This window comes from Argiope bruennichi, chromosome 2 (assembly GCF_947563725.1).
Source record: "Argiope bruennichi chromosome 2, qqArgBrue1.1, whole genome shotgun sequence".
Classification (NCBI taxonomy): Eukaryota; Metazoa; Arthropoda; class Arachnida; order Araneae; family Araneidae; genus Argiope; species Argiope bruennichi.
This window is the reverse complement of record NC_079152.1, coordinates 8,085,503-8,105,158: the sequence shown is the minus strand read 5'-3', so window position 1 is coordinate 8,105,158 and position 19,656 is coordinate 8,085,503. Positions and strand designations below refer to the sequence as shown.

At 32.2% G+C, this 19,656-nt stretch overlaps 1 protein-coding gene across 2 annotated transcripts in view; it reads right to left on the bottom strand.

Annotated features, from left to right (window-relative positions):
• Positions 1 to 2,150: 2,150 nt before the first annotated feature.
• LOC129962011 (GTP cyclohydrolase 1-like) overlaps positions 2,151 to 19,656 on the bottom strand; it is a 64,398-nt gene continuing 46,892 nt past the window's right edge. Inside the window, exons 3-7 of one of the 2 annotated variants that reach the window (XR_008783865.1) lie at positions 18,789 to 18,844; positions 18,566 to 18,597; positions 14,682 to 14,766; positions 11,556 to 11,766; positions 2,151 to 2,451 (exon numbers count right to left, since the gene is read on the bottom strand). Coding sequence is in view for 1 of the 2 variants with exons in the window: in XM_056075678.1 (XP_055931653.1) it covers positions 11,640 to 11,766; positions 14,682 to 14,766; positions 18,566 to 18,597; positions 18,789 to 18,844 (300 nt within the window). In the remaining variant the exon portion in view is untranslated. Of the gene's footprint in view, positions 2,452 to 5,126; positions 11,767 to 14,681; positions 14,767 to 18,565; positions 18,598 to 18,788; positions 18,845 to 19,656 lie in introns of those variants that run through there. The other variant, XM_056075678.1, reaches the window with a different exon arrangement.

Below are 19,656 nucleotides of genomic sequence, written 5' to 3'. Positions count from 1 at the left end.
TTTTTACATATTGTCTAACAATTTAAATTTTTTCAATTCAAAATCTAATTAAAGATTTGAAGTTTGTCTTTGCTACAATTTTTTATGAGGTGTAAAAAGTGTATTTAATGCCAACTCATTTCTCATTTTCAATGATTTTTTTTAAAATTCAGTGGCCTTTCAGTCAAATTTCTGAAAGTAAATTTTCAGAAGGAACGAGATTAATATTATTTTCTTCATGAGTATACATAGCCTCAAAGCTTTCGTACGATATGATCGAGATACCAGATTTAATCTTGACAACCCCACAACAAATGTGTGTGTATATATATATATAATATAGTTAAGGATTTTTTTCTTTTTCTTTTATAGAGGTCTTATATTTCCATTTCTGTAGTTGGTTTGTATATTGAATTTATTGTTCTTTCTCTTGTATTTGAAATTATCCCTTTCATTCATCAGTTTTTTTTTTTTTTTTTTTTTTATTGTGTTTAGCTATTTGTCATCTGAACTAGAGTTTTAAATTGAAACATATTTTCATTTTGTACCAAAAAAAAAAACAAAAAAAACAGGCATGTAATCAGCAATTAAATTTTCATTCTAAAATGGAAATTATATAAAATGATTCATGAAGATTTTAGTTTATTTATATTGTCACTGTTATTGATTCAATACAAAATTAAGATTCTAAAGTGTAACTGAAGATCAAGAAATGCTTTTTCAGTTTCATGAAGTAAATGAGATTGTGAGAAGAAAGAAAGAAAGAAATTTTTTTATTTGCGCTGATACTTGATTTAAAAAAAACTGATTGTTATAAACCATTGCAGGATATAAATTTTTGTTAGTATTAAGAGATTTCATGAAATCTCTTAATACTACATGTACCGGCATTATTTGTTATTAAGTAACAGTATAAAACATTTGATTATTTAGGGCATAATGCAGGGCTACATTATTCAAAAGATAATACAAACAACCAACTGGAGCCCTCAATATCTTTTTTTGGAGGGGGGGGGGTATTTTCAAAATAATTTACTTTAATACTTTCCTTTAAATTACAGGGTCGTATATTCAAATTAGAATCAAGGATGGTTTAAATTTTGGAACGCTATTCCTGATTAATTACTTTCTGCAAGTTTTATTATACTTAAAAATATTGCTTTGTAATTAAGTATAATTTTTTTTTTTTACAATTTAGGGAAAATTACTTTTACATTTTGAATTATTTTGTACACTGGATATTGAAAATAACTCTCAGAAAGTGGCTCATAATTAAAGTTTTAATTTCAGTAAGTCAAAATTTAATGTTTAACGCTTAATTATATAGAGTCATCTGCTCCGCGTCCTGTCTAACAGTCTGGAGGCTACTTAGCCCATCAGTTGTTTTCATGACCTATACAGATGAGTCGAGTGGATGCCACTCAGTTGATTAAGGGAAGTGTTGGCGACTTTTTCTGTCGAATCATTGATTCATTTAGTATCAGCTTATAATTTTGAGAAGCGATGCACAGCGATTGAGGACTACTGCGCCATCTATAGTAAGTTTCAAGATCAGGCAGTGTGAAGAATCTTGATGACAATTTCTTGCGAATTCACTACAGGTGGAGCCGTGCACATGAAATGAAGAATTTAATTATATGTATCGATTAACTGATAATTAAGTAATGAAAATCTACAAATGATGTATATTCGAGAAGACGAATATACAAAGTTTCAGAACTCTTAATAAATACATCAGGGAATGAAAAATTAAGAAATTTCATCTTTATAAACACGAAACAAGACAAATGAAATAAAAGTTTATAAAAAATATTTTAATTAGTGCACTACATTTTTTAATAATTTATTTTTAGTTCATAATTTATAATTCGTTATAAATATTACAGAATTTTGAAAACTATTTTTTTTTCCCTTCAAAACTTTACCAGATGGCATCATTCGTATGTCATCAAATTGTAGTTAAAAACATGACATGGATCGATCATTAGGTTCTGAAATGGTTAGCAGAATATTTTGGCATACAGAGCGCACAAATAATAATTTAAAAAAAATGATTTCAAATGCACGAGGAAGTGAATGAAAAACTGATTAAAAGTTCTATACTTGCGAACATGAAGCAAAATAAGCCTATATGAAAAATCGGGTCAATTAGGTTAAAAATACAAGCTACAAAATGTGCTGAATATTTTTATTTTACATTTAATATACACAACACAACTTACATGCATGCTTATAATACAAGATTGACATCAAAAAATAAATGCATATAAATAAGGATTGCAATTTTTTTAAGCAATAACAGCAAGCGGTGTGAATGAAAACAGTGCTTGTCTCCTTCCATTGAACAGCATTCGTCTATTGTAAAAAGCATCATCGTATATATTATTTTTTAATCTCGTAGGATTACGAATAATATTTGACAGTATTCACAGTCTGTTATAGTGGACAATATCATGCAGCATGTCATGCTACCTGGGAAAACAAGCTTTGTAACTATGAGAGACATTTCATCCATCTTGATGACATAAAAAGGCAATGAAATTGGAATTGAAAGGTTTTATCAGCAAAAAATGGCCACTGACAGTAGCTACCGAAATAAATAACAGTTTTGAGGCATAACAGAATGATGTGCATCAAACAATGACCTTTGCAATAAAAAAATTATTTATCAACCATTGATTTCTAACAAAAAGAGCTAAAATTGGTTTCAATTTAGATTTCAATGCTGAACATAACAGTGCTAGAAAAGAATGGACTGTATTAGTAATCATTTAAATGACTTGTCGTTCGTTTATATTATTTAAATAGTATCAGAGAAAATACTTACAAAATATATATTGTTGGATTTCATTTTTATTTTGTATAAAACTCTGTAGAAACTAAAACTCTTAAATTGTAACAAAAATCCAGTTAGCCAAAAAATCAAAATGAAAAATTTTTAGGTCTTGTCACATCTTAAATGGCGACAAAAATCAATCTGTCCACAGTTTAAAATATATTGTTGCACATTAGTTTTTATGTTATCTAAATAAACTATAGAAGTTATGAACTTTTTAAAATGGTACAAAAATTCAATTGGTCAAAATTTAAAAATATATTCTTATATTAAAAACATATTATTACTGCAAACATTTTAAAAAAAATAACTGTTTCCAAATTGTAACAAGAATGCAACTGTATAAATTAAAAAAAAAAATCAATTCAACTGGCTCTAACATAAGACGCATTGTTGCACTTTGATTATTAAGTTATTTAAAAACTCATAGAAGTCAAAAAGGCTTTTAAATGGACAAAATTCTTTATTGCACTTTAGTTTTCGTATTGCATAAAAAATTTAGAAAAGTATAAACTCCTTTAAATTGCAACAAGAATTCAAATGGCCCTTCTATTTTGCAGTTGATTTTAGATAAAAATATTTCTGCTGATATTTATCAAAATGTTCTTTATTTGCTCTCTTGTAGAATTTCAGAAACAAAGTAACATTTGGAGTTTAATATAAGCTTCAAAAATGCATTTCCTTTGAAGTGAATAAGGAATCAGTTTGTTTTCTTAGATGTGTTTACGCTTCAACCGATCACTTATATCCATATATTCGTATAAAATGCTAGTAGTTGTATGCTTTATCAATCTTAAGTTTTGCCCTTGGGTTGTGTAACACCCTGCATGGATAGTATTATTTCCATTGAAGGATTTATTAAACATTGAAAGCAGCAGTTTCTACAACAAAAAGAGTACAGTTTCTACAAATTTGTTGTTGAAACCGATTTGGTGAAAGAAAAACAAACCATCGTTTACAGAGCAAAGAGTCATTTATTGAAAATCTATTGATTGAAACTATTGCTTAGTACTCATTTATATAGCCAATGGATGGCACGTCGCCAATATCAACAAGTAAGATGGCTGATACGATGAGCAGTATAATGAAATGTTTATTGTTGAAGATTGATGAGAAGCCCTTGATTTAATCTTAATTATTTTTGAGTCTTTATTGGTTGTGTTTGCTCAATGTATGAAATTGAAATCTGGTGTTTGATCTTTGAGAGTCGTCATTGTTTCATCATTTTAAGTGAAAGAGGTTGAAATGACGAAGAACTTTACTTTTTCAGGAAAGTGGGGGGGGGCAGAAATCCCTTTTTTCTACGGTTTGATTTTATTATTAGATATTTTGAATTCTTTTTATAGTTCAATGTATATTCTTTTATGAAACTTTAATTTAGCAGTGAAACATTTTAAAAGAGATTTATTGAAACAAACGTGGATTTAGAATCAAACTTAATTTTCAACAAACGATATTTTGCATTTTGATTGACGAAACAATTATTGTATTCAAATTTCATAAATAGAGCAAACACAACTTCTAAACGTTTTTAAAAAATTCAAAGGAATATATGAATTCTTTTGTTAAAAGAAAAATTCATTTAAATTTTTAGCAATTAATTTTTAACTGTGCAGTGCATTGTTCACTTTAATATCCGTCTTGCCTGCAGGCACTGGCGATTTGGCGCTAAATGGCTATATCAATTGATAGATAGAACCGAATGGAATTTTACTATCATTCAACCATTTGCGCTGCAGCCGATGATATGTTAGATGTTGATATGGAAACGGGAAAAAATGCGAGATATATCACGTTATGGCAGTTACTAGGATTTTAAAGGAAATTTTGGCTAAAAAGGAATTACTAAACTTGTCATCTCATCAACATTGTTGGCAGAGTTTCTAGTTGCTTCTGCCTTTTTATATTCTAGGCAGGATAAATTATTCCCTACCCCTGTTGCATTGTAGGTTTACTGGGATTTGGACCTTTGGCAAGAAAACTTGGCGCGCATCTTGAGAGGTGATGGTTTATTCGCAAACCCAGTTCCGGTCGGGCTAATTGGTGATAATGAAATTGCAGAAGTAAAATACACAGCATCCTGTGAAAAATATTACTCCAAAGGAATCAAAGCTAAAAAATTTCCATTTTGGAAATTAAATAAAGGTGGAAATACAAAAATAAATAAAAATCACAAATATTATTTTCAAGTGCAGGGCCAGAGAAAAAAGTTAGAAAACACAATAATAATATTCTCGTAGCTTCCCCCCCCCCCCAAATATTTTCATAACCGTATTTTTTAAATATACATATGATTCAGAAATCCATGCTATTTTGTCTGTATTTTTTTTTTTTTTTTTTGTAAAAATTTAATTTGATCTTGCATTTATGAGATCTTGTACATACATATATCTTGCAATAAATGATAATTAATTCGATTATTAATAGAAAAGTAAGACTGTTTTTATCAGAAAAACAAATAGCGGAATTAAATGCATTTAAGTAAGATATAAGAGAATTTATATCTGTTTTATTTACTAATATTTAAACAATCTCATATTTCTGAATGAATTTTCTTGAAAATCGCTATTATCTATACTCATAAAAGGGAAAAAATGTATGTGTATGTATATATATTACAATAGTTCACTAAGCAATATCTTTATAAGAAACTAGCCGCCTTTGGTGACTGCAAAATATTTAGCTATCAAAGTTTCAGATTTTGATAGTTATATAATTCAGTCATACTATTATGTAGGCCTTAAACAGTTCTGTTCATTGTATTACTTACTAATTTATGTCAGAGTTCATAAAATGATGATTAAAATTAATTGATGGGCGCTGATTACAGTGATTATCCAATAGATATATTAAATCATGTTTGCCTTAAATTTAATTGTTTGATTTAATTAATACTATAGATATTGTAAAAGGTCATAGAAATCTTTTCCTCCATTTAATTTTTAAAAAATATATTTCAAATTTTTTCGCTTCACACAGACACTTGCTGAAATTTACACTTTTATATATTTAATTTACAATAATAGTTGGTTTATTTTTTTAATTGGAACTTCTGTCAATGTGATGGCAACAGGCTCATAAAAGCTAATTTTTTCCCATTGACGTGCTCTTGCAGATTAAATTTTTTTATTTTGTGCCAAATACATTGTTGAAAAATATAGTTAAAATATTTCTTTAAATGCTTGTTAAACATCGAAACTTAATTTGTAGATTAAAGCACTGATATCATAAAAAAGAAAAATTTTTGAGTTTTATCTTAATGCAAAAATCAATTTTATGCTGTAATTTTTCTGAAGTTACAGCGTTGTAATTTTTAGAAAGTGTATCCATGTTTAAATCCTGTTACTCCTTAATGTAATAAATTATTGTATTTTTAAGGATCAATGTTAGTGAAATTAATTAATATTAGATAAGAATGTTATCTGTAATGAGCATAACCAATGCTGAATGAGAAAGTTTTTGTATTAGTTGAAATTTAAACACTTTCGTTTTTCAAGTTCCCATTTTTGTTGAGATTACTGTAAATTAAAAGAGATGCATTGCATGAAAAGAGAGTGAAGTATAAGGTTTTTAGAGCAGTAGTAAATGTTACATGTCCAATAGAATTTGAAGTTAAATATGCTCTTGTGAGTAAGCGATCAAGAACAAGCTAAGTAAATTTAGCAACCATAAATCTGAATTATAAATTAAGTTGGTTACTACTTTCATAAAAACTTTTAAAAAGTGCTTTTTAATGTGTATTAGCATTTGTGTAACAACATATTTTACAACTATTTTTCTTCCAATTCATGATTATATAGGACTAATCATAATTTCTATTTTGAAAAAAGTAACATTTCTACCAAGTTATTTAATTGAATCTCTCAAAACGTTTTTTTTTTTTTTAATTTTAGTTTCATACAAATGAACAAAAATTGCGGATAAGCTTTCAGAAACGCGGAACAGTCTTGACTATGTTGAATGTCAGAGACAGAAATCTTTGCAATTAATTTATTCTTTTTTTTTTTTTTGTTAAATGTAAGTGACCATATAATGCATATTATGAAATATTGAAAAAGAATTATTTAGAAATTATATTCATTTTTTAAAAAATTTCTAACGCCTTTTTATTATTTTCATATTATTTTTTTATGTAGCCGTTTAGGTGTTGCATTTAAATGTCGTTTCTGGTACATTGGATTATGTATAGTTAAATCTGACAGTAAATAAGCTAGAAAATGAAGTAATATATTTCAGATTTGAAGGAATTTCAGTAGTTATCAACATTTTCTTATTGAAAATATGCTTTTTTTTTCTCCTGAGAATTAACCAGCAGCTGTTTTTACAATTATTACTATTCCTATCATTTATTCAAAAAGCTTATTATTTTGAAAAAAAAAAAAAAAAAAAACCTTACTTGAACAGCTTTAACATAAAAGATACATTAGCTCATTTCAAGTATCAATTTGTGGAATGTATATACATAAAAGCATAAATACATATAGAAATAACTAAACATTATTGATATTCATTTAAATTTGAATTTAAAGCCCTTTCTATGTATCTTTTTTTTTTCATTTTGTTAAATAAAGTTAAACCGTAAGAGATATAAAGATTAAATCCTCATAAAACTAAAAATTATAATTCATTTTATTAGATTAAATTTGTATTATGCACATCAGAATTATAATTTTTATAAATGTCTTCCGTGTGGGAAAATTATAAACGTATTCCTTTTAATAAATACATTTTTAAAGCAAATTTCTCACATTTTATATATATTATTTTCAATACTCGTCTGAAACGTGGTAAGGGTCATCAGCATTTTTCTCAAGGAAGTTTCGTTTCGTTATCAGAGATAAGGAGTATCATTCTTACTCATAGTGAGTTGATTACCATTTGGCGTACATTGTCAAATCGCCAAATCTTACATGCAAAGATAATGTTTATAATGTGGTAGCCTTTCTTGACGCTTGAGAGGAAAAGGGGAAATTTATTGAGCGCAAATACCATATAACCATTCTAGGCTACGAGTGCCAAGTAATGAATGTCGAGCAATAAGAAAAGTTTTCAGTGCATTTCATACTAGTCTATGAAATTTAACACATTTAGTGTCAAGCCTATTTAGGCGAATATTCCATTTAATCCTCGATATCTGATTTCATCCATATGTGGTGGCCGATGATGTTTGTAGATATTGCATATGTATGGAATAAATGCGACCGCTTTTACATATTACAAGAAGAAAGAAAGAATGGCATCTTCTTCATCAAATTCAAGTGCAGTTAGATAACATTCATTATATTAAATTTTTAAAATTATTTAAATACATTCTCTTATTTTTATTAGATATTTTTTAATAATAGAATATCATTTTTAAATTGAATTTCTCAGTCAACATAACAGTCACAGATGATTGACACCTCTTGAACGAAATCTATACAGTCAATTATCGGTGACCGCTCCGATCCGAAAGAAAGTACTCAATCAATAGACTGATGGACGACAAAAAAAAAAAAAAAAAACGCATTGTTAATCACCTGCAACCGACGTCGTTCGAAAAGAAAGCATATTGACAGTCGCCGGGGATTGACATGGTTTGAATGGAAAGCAGAGCGTCGGTCACCAGTGATTGACGTATGAACAATTCTAACCATATAATCGAAGCTGACAAAATATATCTATTCCAGCGTGAATCCTTCAGTGCACTTTGCCTACTGGCAATTTGGGAGACAGCCTTTGTTGATAATTCGGACTGAGTTGTCTAAAAAAAATCTTTGAGCAGAATTGCAACCGCTGCAGGTATTTGAATCTTTCACATAGTTGGAAATAAACATCGAAATGAGAAACTGATACCATTGTGAGTTTGGACCTAAAATGGTTACCGATGATTCTACTCATTTTTTTAATCAGCCATTCCATAAATTATGCATATAACATTTGTTTAAAGTATATTTAAAAAATAATATAATATCCGACAAACAAGCAAAAATAATATTAAAAAATGGGATATTCTGCTTTTTTGTAAGGAAATATAAGAATGAAAATGGAAAGGAGGAAATAGGTTCAAAAAGTGTCACATTTTAAAAATAATGTTAACACCAACCAGTGAGACTTTTTTTTTTTCAACAGTGGAATTATTTTCCAGAAAAATGAGACATATTAGGAGATGAAATTTTTTACTACTTATTCTGTTTGCCTGCTGTTTTTTGAAACATTAAAAATAGACTATAAATTTAATTATATATTTAGTTTTTTTTTTATCGTGAAAAATGATTCTTACACAACTTATAATTTGTTATAAAAAGGGTTGAATTTCTCCGCATCTCCCTCGTACGAAGCGAACGCTTGAATATCGCAGATGGGTTATCACACAACGAGATGAAAAGGCATTAGAATTGCAATTTTATGGATTGAAACTACCGGGTATTTCAAAAATGACCGGTATATTTCAAAAATCAATAAAAACGAAACGGGCAGCGATAGAAATATACCGTTTGTTGCAATATGCTTGGGACAACAGTAAATTTTCAAGCAGACGAACTTGCGAAATTAGTTACAATTTACAACAACAGATGGCGCTGCAGGTAATTTGAAAGATATAGAAGAAAACGCAGTCTGTGAGTTCGCCATTCTGTAAGTCATCTTTCTGCTTTAAGCGTGTGCTATTCACAGATTGCAAGTTTGTTGTGAAAAAATGGTTTATTCCTTAGAACAGAGAATTTTTCTGGTGTTAGAATTCCACCGCCTAGAACACAGTGTTGTTGCAACAAGAAGTTTTCAACGAAAGTTTAAAGTAACCAAAGGACCGAAAAGCGATGCAATAAAGGATCTGTTTAAAAAATTTCAACGGACTGGGAACGTGCTGGAAAGATAGGGCGACCGCGTACGGCAACCACAGAGGGCAATGCTCAGCTTGTGCAACAGGTGATCCAACAGCGGCCTCGTGTTTCCGTTCGCCGTGTTGCAGCTGCGGTCCAAATAAAGCCAACGTCCACGTATCGTCTCATGCGCCAGAGTTTACACCTCTATCCATACAAAATTCAAACTCGGCAACCCCTCAGCGCTGCTGCCATGAATGCACGAGAGACATTCGCTAACGATATGATGCAACGGATTGATGGCGGCGATACCCATGCGAGCAGCATTTGGTTTACTGACGAAGCTTATTTTTACCTGGGCGGCTTCGTCAATAAACAGTATTGGCGCATATGGGGAACCGAAAACCCCCGTATTGTAGTTCCATCGTCCCTGCATCCGAAATAAGTAATGGTTTGGGCCGCCATTTCTTCCAAAGGACTCATTGGTCCATTTTTCAGATTAGCAATGATTACTGCACCACGCTATTCGGACATTCTTCGTGAATGTGTGGAGGTACAAAATACTTTAGAGGACACTACGAACACCTCGTGGTTTATGCAAGATGGTGCCCGGCCACATCGCACGGCCGACGTCTTTAACTTCCTGAACGAACATTTCGATGATCGTGTGATTGCTTTGGATTATCCCACACATGTAGGAAACGGCGTGGATTGGCCTCTCTATTCGCCAAACATGAACCCTGTGACTTCTTTCTGTGGGGACACTTGAAAGACCAGGTGAACCGCCACAATCCAGAAACAATTAAACAACTGAAGCAATACATCTGTTCTGCATGTGAAGCCCTCCCGCCTGAGACGTTTACACGGGTTTCTGCTCATTTCATTCTGAGACTACGCCAAGTTATTGCTGCGCATGGTGGATATTTAGAAAATATCGTAGTTTAGATTTTTTTCCAGACTGCAGCGCCATCTGTTGTTGAAAATTGTAACTAATTTCGCCAGTTTGTCTGCCTGAAAATTTACTGTTGTCCCAAGCATATTGCAACAAACGGTGTATTTCTATCGCTGGCCGTTTAGTTTTTATTCATTTTTCAAATATACCGGTCATTTTTGAAACACCCGGTATCTTTCGTAAGCATTATCGCTGTTTAACTCAAGCAGTTATTAGAAGAAAGAAATCTTATTTTTTTGCCAATTACGGGATTCTCTATGAAAGATGAACGCGATTTAATTAATTCGCATTTGACGAACTATGAATTGTCTATGAACAGTCTACACACCGAAGGAAAGAGCAAGTTTTGTTTACCACCGCCAGGGCGGTGAGCGTTGCGTCAACAGGGCATTTCTCCTACACTCCAGTCCACCGAGATTCTCACGCCATGTGGCTTTTTCTGTAGGGCTGTATACTATAAAAGAAAAGGAGCTTGTTTAGATCCCACCTTTCCCAACAACTCTGGCCAACCTGCGGAACAGTGTCACTAATGCGGTGCACTCAGTAGCACAAGACGTCCTTTTATTGTGGGGGGGGGGTGAATTTGGTTATCGATTAGATGCAGAAAATGGGAGGCATTTATAACCTGTGTTAAAAGAACTTTGAAATTTCCACTTTTCATGGGCATGTACATTATTCATGTCCAATTCGTACTTCATTAAATACAAATTAGTTAAAGTGAGCTCATCATTTTGAATAATCCTGCATTATGGTAATCGGTTTTTTCTCCCCATTCATAGAGCCTCGAAAGCTACATTATGATTTGCGTCAAATGCATACATATACATATATTCCTTGATTTTCCCGTATAATATTGGCCCTTTTCTTTGTACTAATAGAAATGGCTTGCACCAATGAATTTCAATCCTTGCATTTATTTTTCCTAAAGTAAGCCAATTCGAAACGTTCGATATTTTAAGATAGAGGTACTTTCTGTATTGAACATTACTTTACTTGGCATCCCAGCATGATAGGAACTGTTGACTTGCACACATAAATGAATAAAGGCTGAAGGTTCATCTTGAAGTGCCATCTACTGGCGGATGAGGGAGAGGAACTCCTCCCTCGTCTTGGGATCTTCCCTGAATACTCCGAGCATCGTGCTGGTGAGGGTCTTGCTGTTCAGCTTCTGAACACCCCGCATCACCATGCACATGTGCCTGTGGGGGGAAAAAAAAAAGTGTCCTTTGATTGAAGTGTTTTAACATGCTAATTGTCATAAGCTAATAAGGAAAGAAATTTTACGCGTCATGTAAAAATTGCTCAAAATTCTTAACAGGACTGAACTTTGAACGTAGAGCTATCAAATATGGCAGGTAGCTACTTCTGGGATAACAGACATTCACTAAGAAAATGTTTCTCAAAATTTTTATTTAGATTTTTAATTAAAAAAAATAACTGAATTTCGGCATTTTTCCCCAGTCATTTCGAAATATAATATTCATTCAAAAAATTAATTTTCCCAGGCTCAACTTTTATTAAAATACAGTTTTCTTCTGCAATTTTAATCGGGCTCTAAAAATATTTTAAAGCATTTGCATACAACAATGCTTTATTTTGTTACGGTTATTGAATTTTTACTTTCTCGCATACAAAGTAACGTACTGTAATCGTCAAAAAATTCGAAATTTTTACAAATTTTCTCGTTTTAGACCTCCCTGAGTTGACAATTTTTTAAAAATATTTGTCTGTGGCTCAGTATCGCTTCGAACTATAAAGATGAAATTTGGTCTTTTAAAATTCTGTTCAAAGGAAGTCTATTTGCCCAGCTGCTCGAAATGAACTACAAGACGAAGTGAGCTAGATAGATAAAATTCGGCACACAGATTTAACATCTATAATGCAGACAGCTCACCTAAAGTGTGAGGGAAATCCAATGGATCGTCTGTCGGCCTGCGCTTTCGGAAGCGATGACTCGAAAACGCAACTGAATCAAATTTGATGTGTGACTGGAAAAGACGATGATCTAAGACACAGATTCGTCTTCATTCATTTTGGGCAGATGATCATTTCCGCACGTTTAGACATTATACAACATTGCGCATTTTCTGTTTACATTATCAGTACGATAAATGAGAACAGATTTTTTAAAAATAATATAAGAATAGACAAACTTATGAAACGTTATCATTGCATTATTATAATCTTCGAGTTTGATCATTTTTATTTTATTTATTTATTATTATTATAACTTTTCCGTGCCTTCGAGGATGGAATTTAGTAGTTGATTTTTCTGTCATTCCCTCAGGATTTGGAAATTTCATAAACATGTGCATTTTCTCAGACAACAACACTCTATTAATGTCTTCAAAATGGAACAATCTAATCAATTAATGTAGACAATAAAATGTAGTATCCGATTCCGTGATGCCGCCTTCCAACGATTTCGACAAAACCGATTTTATGACTTAAAAGTGAAAAATAGTTACGATAAAAGAATTTATAGTGTTTGGTACATTAATAAAAATGCATTTTTTTTATTTATTAAAACACATTTTACTGATAGCTAAAAGAAAGTAACTATTTTCTACTTATCATTTATAACTGCCTATTAGAAATATTATGGAATCTACAAAATTATTAAGTGTATCGATTCAATTGCAGTTCTGCACATATTACGGTACATCGGAAATGTACAATCAAATTTCAAAACTAACAGAGAAGGGAATGAAAAATCGATTACAAAATTCCTTCTTTACAGATAAGTAAAGGAAGTCAAATGGAATAAAAGCATTTAGTTAAAGCATATTTTTTGTTAATGTAGTAATTTTTTTTTCTTAATCATTTCCTACATTTTAAACTCGTTATTTTGTTGTTTTTCAAATTCACTATCAGATGACACCTTAAATGCGAAATCAATATTTAGTTTATTAATGATTGACAAATAATCGAATTCTGATCCTATTCTCAATGACATAAAATATTGTCATCGAGAATATCCAATTTTCAAAATTTCCAACTACCGGCACATCAGGAAATGAGCGAAAAACCGATCACAAAATTGATATTTATAAATATGAAACAATTCATGTTAAACTTATTGAAATAATTTTAATAATAGGTTTTCATTAGTGTGCTGAGAAGTCAAATCTGAGTCATGAGATTATGTATTGAAAATTTTTGTAAAAATTCAGCTGAATTCTTAGCCAGTTTATTTCATTTCTTTCTGAATTAGCTTATTTAAAATTTTAGCTCATTCAGTTAAAACAGAACGTAAATTAAGTAACATTCCAACGGTCATTTTTTGCATTTAAAGATAATATAAAATTCGCTCTCTTGCGACAATTATTTAGAAAGTGAGTGACTGTGCAAAATTCTCACATTTCTTCTGAAAAAAATGTATAAAATGTTAATGTACGTGGCACAGGAATCGCTATTGTTACACATTTTCCAGCTGCTCTTCATTCAGTGCTCCGCTATTGAACGAAGCTGCAAAGTATCATTACAAATGCTTTGGATATGATTGAACGAAAATTCAGAGGAGATGAGAGAAATCTGGAAACAGGTGTCAAGCAAGAGCGAAAGTCAGACGGGAATGACTGTGACTTATCTACGGACAGTGTCGGCCATTTTTTTTTTTCAGAAACTATTTCACAAAGATAATTTTTGAATTATCTTAAAATAAAAAAATAAATAAATAAATCCTCTTTAGTGATATCCATTTTATTTCTAAGCACATTTTTCTTTACTTTTATTCAATTTTTAACGTGTCATTCATCATTTGTCACAATTCATTTCTAATATTATGAAATTCAAACTCTCCATAAAAACATTCAATCGCGTGCTTTTTGCCGATGTCAAATTTAATATTAAAAAAAAAAAATGCTTTCTTTGGACATTAAGTTCGGATTTTCACTTTCTCTTTCATTTTGTAGAATACACACTTTTAAGTGGCATAATTTGTCTTCATTTATTCATTTCAGTTCATGCTTTTCGTTTTTTCAGTCTTGTCAAATATCAAGGGGAAATTAAAAAAAAAAAAAAAAAAAGATACTCATTCTATGTTAATATTGAACAGCCTAAAAGTCAATCATTTGGACGGATCACCAAAGGCGGCCAGCAGAAGTATACTTACGTTGCCTCTATGACGACTCCAACGCCTGTGGGTCCGATAGCCTCCGTGATGGCAACGGCGATTTGTTTAGTGAGGCGCTCTTGAACTGAAAGTGGAAAAAGAAATGGATTGCGATCTAAGAGAATTATAACTGTGCATGATGATGACAAAAAACAGTCAAATCTGTTTATTATAGAGATCGGGGGGGGGGGGGTGCTGCAGACAGTTCGAGTATCTGTTCATAAAATGCGAACATATACTCGAAAGAAAATTTCACAAAATTAAATATATCACAACAGTTGTAACACTATTTTCGCATGGTACAGATGCTTCAATTGTGCATCTTTCACTATTTGACTCAGCCTTTATGAATAAAACTGAAACGCTAATTTTGTTTTCCCGTAGAAATTTGAAGATCTTCTTCAATGTTTGCTTCCAAATATGAGCACGAGGAAGGCTTTATAACGCTTCATTAAATATTAAATTGGCTACTCATTAAAAACCGTTTTCTTACGCATGCGCAATAATGTTCAAGCAGCAACAAGGCGGGCCCAAGACTGAATTCACATACAGAATGTTTTGATACTAAAATTAAATAATATCTAACAAAAACTGTAAATTTTACGAATGGTTGTAGTTGGAGGGTTGCACAGGTTCTGCGAAATGCTTGGGTAGCATTTTAAGGATTTTTTTAAAGATACGCTTTTTGCAGGAACGCAGTACCTTATTTAGCTGAGAAAGAACTTTGCACTCATTTATACCTCATGGTTTACATGAGAATGTATTCGTTCCCCTCTACTGCATGAAAAGAAATGTGTTGGAAGAGTAACACCTCTGAGCAAGAACATTCATTATGCTCTTGCTTTGTGTTGAAAGAAAAGCACTGGCCGGGATAGCCTTGGTAGGACGTTGGATTGCCATCCCTTGATTTGTGAGTTCGAACCCCGCCGGGCGAAGACTCTCCGTGTACAAGGTGGCTGGTGCACGTATAAATCTGTCGTAGCTACAAAGTCCTCCAAGTTGAGACAATACCGCTGGGGGTACTGGATCAGAGTTGATAGTTCTCTGATTCAGGTTTAAATTACGATCAGTGGATGAATAAATGAAATGTAGAAATGAAGTCCGCCCCGTGGAATAGGCCGTGACGCATGATGAGTAGCACCCTTGGCACTACTGAGCCGCGCCTTTGGCATTAGATTGCACTACTGAAAGGACGCTAAAACTCGGCTTAAAATCGCTGACTTCGTCAGTGGGCTTGTTTATGACAAGTGCCATAAACAGCAGCAGCAACAACAGAGAGCACTGCCCTGTAAACACAGCACCATCTGAGCTTCCACTTCCGGTAGAAGTGATGTTTTAAAAGGTTTTTCTGCTGTTAACTTTTTTTCGCGAGTTTGATATTTGAATAAGAATAAAAAATTTATTGAAAATATACATTACATTTTTTTCGTCGATAAATACGACATCGCTGCATGTTTACGCATTTTAATACGGTTTTCTGATTACTTTGGCACGACTCGGTAAATCTTTACAAGGAAGAGAAAAGAAGGAAAAATAATTGGAAGCATTGATTTTGAAAGTTAGCTTTTAACAAAAAGGAATTCATTTTTCCTTAAGGATAATTTAATACTCGAGAACTTATAAAAAAAATAGTTTAAAGCATCACATCGTAAAAGGCATTAAAATCGTAGTTATTTTAATGGCCTTACGTTTGTGTGCACGAAACTTCCGAATGACTTCATTTTCTGACTTCTGCGCGGATAGTAAACGGAATGGTAAATAAAACCATACAGTGAAGTATTTGACGAAACAGTGAAAACGTTTTGAATTTCAAGGCAGTAGTGAAATTTATTTTTGAAAATTAAACTAACAAATATTTTTGAAAATATTATCACAAAATTCAGAAGAAAAAAAAATTGCTCAGCTAAATACGTGTTCTTAACAAATAAACAATTTTTGAAATACTAAAATAGTTTTAAAAGGGTCAATAAGTTTTCCGAAGTTTTCGTAGAAAATGTCAAAATTTGTCTTAATTTTTATTTAATTAAAATTCAAAATTTTTTTTCTATTATCCCCTTTCAAAATATTGTTACGAAATTTCCGGGTTCGTTTGGATAGTGGAAGTGATATGGTGTGGAGAACGCTCAATCAGCAGGCGTCAGTAGAAAAAAAAAACAACGACGTTTATTTACACGAAGACAGGACAGCACAAAGACGACGAGTACACAGACGACAGTAGCACACTTCAGTAGACAGCAGCACACGAAGCGGATAGACAGAATCCAGCAGGAGAGGGGTTCCTGGGAGCTTCTCTCTACCGTCTCTCCAACGGCTGAATTCTCGCTTTAGCTGCCGACTCGCTACTTCTCACACGACTTCACTTACACCACTCTCGCAGCTTGAAAGTGCCTGTCTTTTATAGTTGCAGGGGGCGGGTCTAGAATCTTCCAGACCAATCAGAACGTCTCTGGGTGTATCTCGGTTCCTACTGGATGGATCGTGAAACTTCTCGAACTTTCCAGTATGATCCATTTTTGTCGCCAAATTCATCGCCAAGTCGCCAATCTCTGAGTTCATTGACGCTCAGCACGCACAGGATAGATCGTACATCCGGTCTTTCTTACGATGACACTAGTTGTACTGGGAAGCAAAATTACAGGTTTGTAACAATATATTTGTGCATAATTTGGTGGTTCTATTGCAAATGGTAGCCGTGGAAAGCCAACGCATTCTCTTTCATCTGTCAACATTAATAATCTAGATGAATGCGCGCGTGTATGTTGATGCCGAGCCACCAGACAGTTTGCCCTGGAGTTACGAAATTTGGCGCATGTATACCTTGGAAGTCGAAAATGTGTGACTACGAACTGTTTTTAAAAATTTTAACTAAATTTTGATTAATTAAAAATTAAAAGAAATTTTAGCATCTTTCCACAATAGCTTCCAAACATGATATCGCTAAAGAGTAAATTTAACAAAATTTCAAAAATTTTCTTTTTTATGATATTAGTTTAAGAGTCGTGCGAATTTTCGGTGAATTAAAAAAAAAAATGTTTTTAGCCTGATTTTCAACAATAGATTATATTGTTGCCCTGAAGATCAAACCGTTTTCATTGTTTCATCAAATGATTTTCTTCCATTGTTGAAAGCTAAAGAAAGCGGATTTGACAAGACAAAGTGAAGCTACATTATCGAGACATTTGAAGGACATTTCTAATAACGCCATGATGTCATGGAACTGGTCTCCACTAGCAAATGAAGACAGTTTAAGAAACACATCTTTCATTTTTTAGCAGTTTCACAGTATCATGGGTATGAAGTTATACTGAAATGATTTAAGTGAAATGAAAGGTAAACCAATATCCTAGACGAACTAGCTGGTGGCCAAAGGCAACTCGTTTTCATTATTACTTTGTACTTATTTTGTGATAATTGTCACAGGTTTGTGAAATAAGAAAGACGTTTATTTACATTAAAATATTATTTAATTCATTAAAGGCATTTAAAAATCATTAAAACTAGAAGATAACTTTTTAATGCATTATGCTATTCATTTTATTATTTATGGCGCTATCAATGTGTGAGTCATTAAAATATCCTTTTTAATACTCATTTTTTTCGGTAATGAAACATGTTTATCAAAAAATATTTACTTAAAATATTTCATTTCATATGAAGGGGGGAAAAAACGACTCGTTTATTATATAACATGTGACTCCTAAATGTATTTATTCTAAATCATAATCAATCCTATTTCATCTTCCAGGCTTGAGAATTTTAGATCCCAATGAACTCAAACTACTGAAATGGAGGATATTAGAGTATTTATATAAGGAAATGGATGCTCTTTGTTTGAACAGACGTTTCGGGTGCTTCAGCATTGAAAGAGTTAAAACGGGACTTACCTTGTAAACGTCTGCTGAAAACTTCTACAATCCTGAAACAGAATATTTGATTAGAAAATCTCTTAAAATACATGTTTAGAAATTCTTTTAAAATATTATCCGAGACTTTAGAAATATTTGATTGAAAATTTTCTTAAAATTTTTTATTAGAATGTCAGGTAAAATATTTGATTAGAAATTTTCTTCATTAGAATAGAAGTGAGGGCATGAAACATTTAGTTACCTGGCTAGTTTACTAAGTCCCAATACTTTTTTATTTGGTAGGTAGCCAATGGATACCTGAAAAGAGCGAAATACAAATATTTGAAATACAGTTCACGGTAGACATACATTTAATACAAATAATTTTTAAAAACACGCTTTAACGTTCAACAAGAATGGCACTTTTTGACAGTAAACGTAATTTTTTTTTTTTTTTTTTTTTTTTTTGCGAGATTGAATTAAAGAATGGAGTTTTTAATATCTAGTATGCAAAGCACACGGAGAGAAAAAATTGTAATCGCCCAAAAATTCGAATTCGAGATTTTCACGTTTCAGATCTCCTCGAATGAAACATGCTTTTTTAAAAAAATGACGCCTGTCTGTGAAAGTGAAAAACGCCTTCAGCTCGGCAGATGATGTGCCCCTGTTCTCTCGTCATTTAAAACAAAATCGACCCAAAGAAAATGTGTCCGCTCGACAGCAGGTGAATGCAAAACGTAAAGTTCTAGATAAATAAAATTCGACAAACCATTTTAGCATTGAAAGAGTAGAAACGTGTCAAATGACGAGCCAGATCTGTCTGTCGGATCGTATGCAATGACTCGAATGCATTACATTGGGTGCGTGATCTTGTTGCTACTGAAATAGTGCATCTGTACCAGATCGGTAGTGCACGTTTGCTCTTCTCTCCTATACTACGTAGTCCAGAATGCTAATGCGTGGGACTCTGGAAATAAAAATCTGAGCACTCGTCATTGCGAAAAGTGAGCAAAAATGATCACGACTATTAAATGGGTATCATGAAAAAGAATTTTTATTCAGGGAGGATAGTACCTTTTGTTAGTTCTCCTTCCTCTGGTTTGTGTCAAAAATACTTTAAAGAATGAAAC